This window comes from Poecilia latipinna, unplaced genomic scaffold (genome assembly GCF_001443285.1).
Source record: "Poecilia latipinna isolate Pla-1442-1.1 unplaced genomic scaffold, P_latipinna-1.0 Scaffold1021, whole genome shotgun sequence".
NCBI classification, from domain to species: Eukaryota; Metazoa; Chordata; class Actinopteri; order Cyprinodontiformes; family Poeciliidae; genus Poecilia; species Poecilia latipinna.
The window spans coordinates 126,719-128,749 of record NW_015113637.1 but is presented as its reverse complement, the minus strand read 5'-3'; the positions used below and the strand labels follow the sequence as shown (position 1 = coordinate 128,749).

The following is a 2,031-nucleotide window of genomic DNA, read 5'->3' as shown; positions in this document are numbered from 1 at the left end:
CTGGTGGTGGCTAACAGAGGACTGGTGGTGGCTAACAGAGGACTGGTGGTGGCTAACAGAGGACTGGTGGTGGCTAACAGAGGACTGGTGGTGGCTAACGCTAACAGAGGACTGATGGAGGTTAATGCTAACAGAGGACTGATGGAGGTTAATGCTAACAGAGGACTGGTGGTGGCTAACGCTAACAGAGGACTGATGGATTCTAATGCTAACACTGTGTTAGTTCAGGCTAATGCTAAATCTTGTCCAGCTCAAGTTAGCGGCTCACCTGGAAGTCCTGCGGGTTGCGGCCGATCTGGTTGACGTTGGGTAAGGAACCACCGTAGTACGGCCCCTGGTTCCGGGCCAGGCGTAACTTCTGGGCCTGCAGCTGCCGGGACAACGACAGGTTCTGGTCAAAATCATCATCATCATCATCAGACTGCATGTCTAAATATCTGAGTTTATTCAGCATGAATGAACTTGGTCTCATGACCTATGTTGTCACAACAACTCCGTCAGGCAGGCCCGATCCGGCTGGTCCTGAACGGTTTGAACAGACCCAAACAGAACCCAGCAGAACTACATCCGGTTTGGTTTGGACCGGCCTATTGGGCTGCAGCAGACTAAGGCTTCTGAACGGTTCTGGAGGTCCATCAGCACCAGCTGGACCCGACCTTCAGCTGCCGAGAACCTGGGTTCATTCTGCCGACTCCAGAACCAGAATCAAACAGCTGCACAGGCAGATCTCTGGCCCGGTTTCAGGACCAAAGTTCTCCAGAAGTTTCTGCAGATGAAACAGGTTCAGGTTTGTTTTTCTGCAGGAACTGAGCTGAGAAAAAGTTTTCACACAATCCTCTGTTCATGTTTAATCAACAGAATCAATCCATAAAGTCGCTTTTAAAAAACTAATTTATTAATAGGAATCTCCAAACCAGTCTTCGTCTGAAGGAAGAAGTATAATCCTGAAAGCTCTGCCAGCCCAGATCATGATACCGCCTCTACCAGCAGAGCCTGGAGATGAAAACACCGGTCTGGACACGAACAGGAACTGAGTGGAGGAGCAGCCAAAGTCCAAAGAAAAGCCAAACTGCCGATGAAGAATTTAACGTGCAGCTGGATGCTTCAGGTCAACAAATTTGAACCCAGGATGGGATGAAAACGGACTGTTAACAGGTCTAAAAACAGCTGGAGTCTGTTCAAAACCACCGCAAACATTCAAAAACACAACAAACTGGGACAGAGCAGAGGCTCCCCGGCTCCAGCAGCCGGACAGCTCTCAGTTTTTCACCCGGGTTAGGACGCCTCATTCCCGGCTCCAGCAGCCGGACAGCTCCCAGCAGTGCAGTAAACAGTTAGCATCGCTGCTAACAGAAGCTAGCCCCGCTAACGACGTAAACGAAGAAAACCGAAGCGCTTCCGACTCTAAACGAGACAGAAGCTTCTCGCGTTATCCCTGAAAACATCTTTTTCTTTCTAAAGTAACCGAACCCAAACAAAAATATCCAGTCGGCTCAGCAGAGCCAGCGGATCTGGCGCCTCTCGAAGACCCGGACAGGCCTCTCTTCCTCCGGAGAGCTCCCTCCTCCTACCTCCTCCGCCTCGCACTCACCCTGGTCGAAGTGATGTCCATCATAACCTCCTGGAAGGCGGCCGTCTCCTCGGCCTGCCTCTGGGTGTGCAAGGCGATCTTCTCGCTGAACTTTCGGGGGTTGGAGGCCCCGGACCCGGAGCCCGAGGCGGGTCCTGGTCCGGGTCCTGGTCCGCCTGAACCCGTCGCAGACATCTTCTCCGAGCGGACCGGACGACCTGACGTAGTGGAATGATTTCAATCAGAGAGGGTCGGAAAAGGAAGAGGTCTCACTTTGAGGATTATTCCCAGGACCAGAATTCTCAGACTAAAATCAGCAAACAGCTTCTTTTTTGGCCATCTTCATTTTAGGACCTTCCGAGCAGAATTTATTAAACTGTGAAGATTTAGTAAATCTTAGGTTTAACTTTTTAAACTAAAGCTCAAATATTCTCTAACGTTTAAGTTATTACATTGTTAGG

General features: G+C 50.4%; 1 protein-coding gene across 2 annotated transcripts in view; it reads right to left on the bottom strand.

Annotated features, from left to right (window-relative positions):
- LOC106958836 (CREB-regulated transcription coactivator 2) overlaps positions 1-1,831 on the bottom strand; it is a 21,667-nt gene extending 19,836 nt beyond the window's left edge. The window contains exons 1-2 of one of the 2 annotated variants that reach the window (XM_015050963.1): positions 1,592-1,831; positions 269-391 (exon numbers count right to left, since the gene is read on the bottom strand). In XM_015050963.1, coding sequence (XP_014906449.1) covers positions 269-391; positions 1,592-1,765 — 297 coding nt within the window. In that variant the 5' untranslated portion in view covers positions 1,766-1,831. The remainder of the gene's footprint in view (positions 1-268; positions 392-1,591) is intronic. The other variant, XM_015050964.1, reaches the window with a different exon arrangement.
- Between the last annotated feature and the right edge of the window lie 200 nt (positions 1,832-2,031).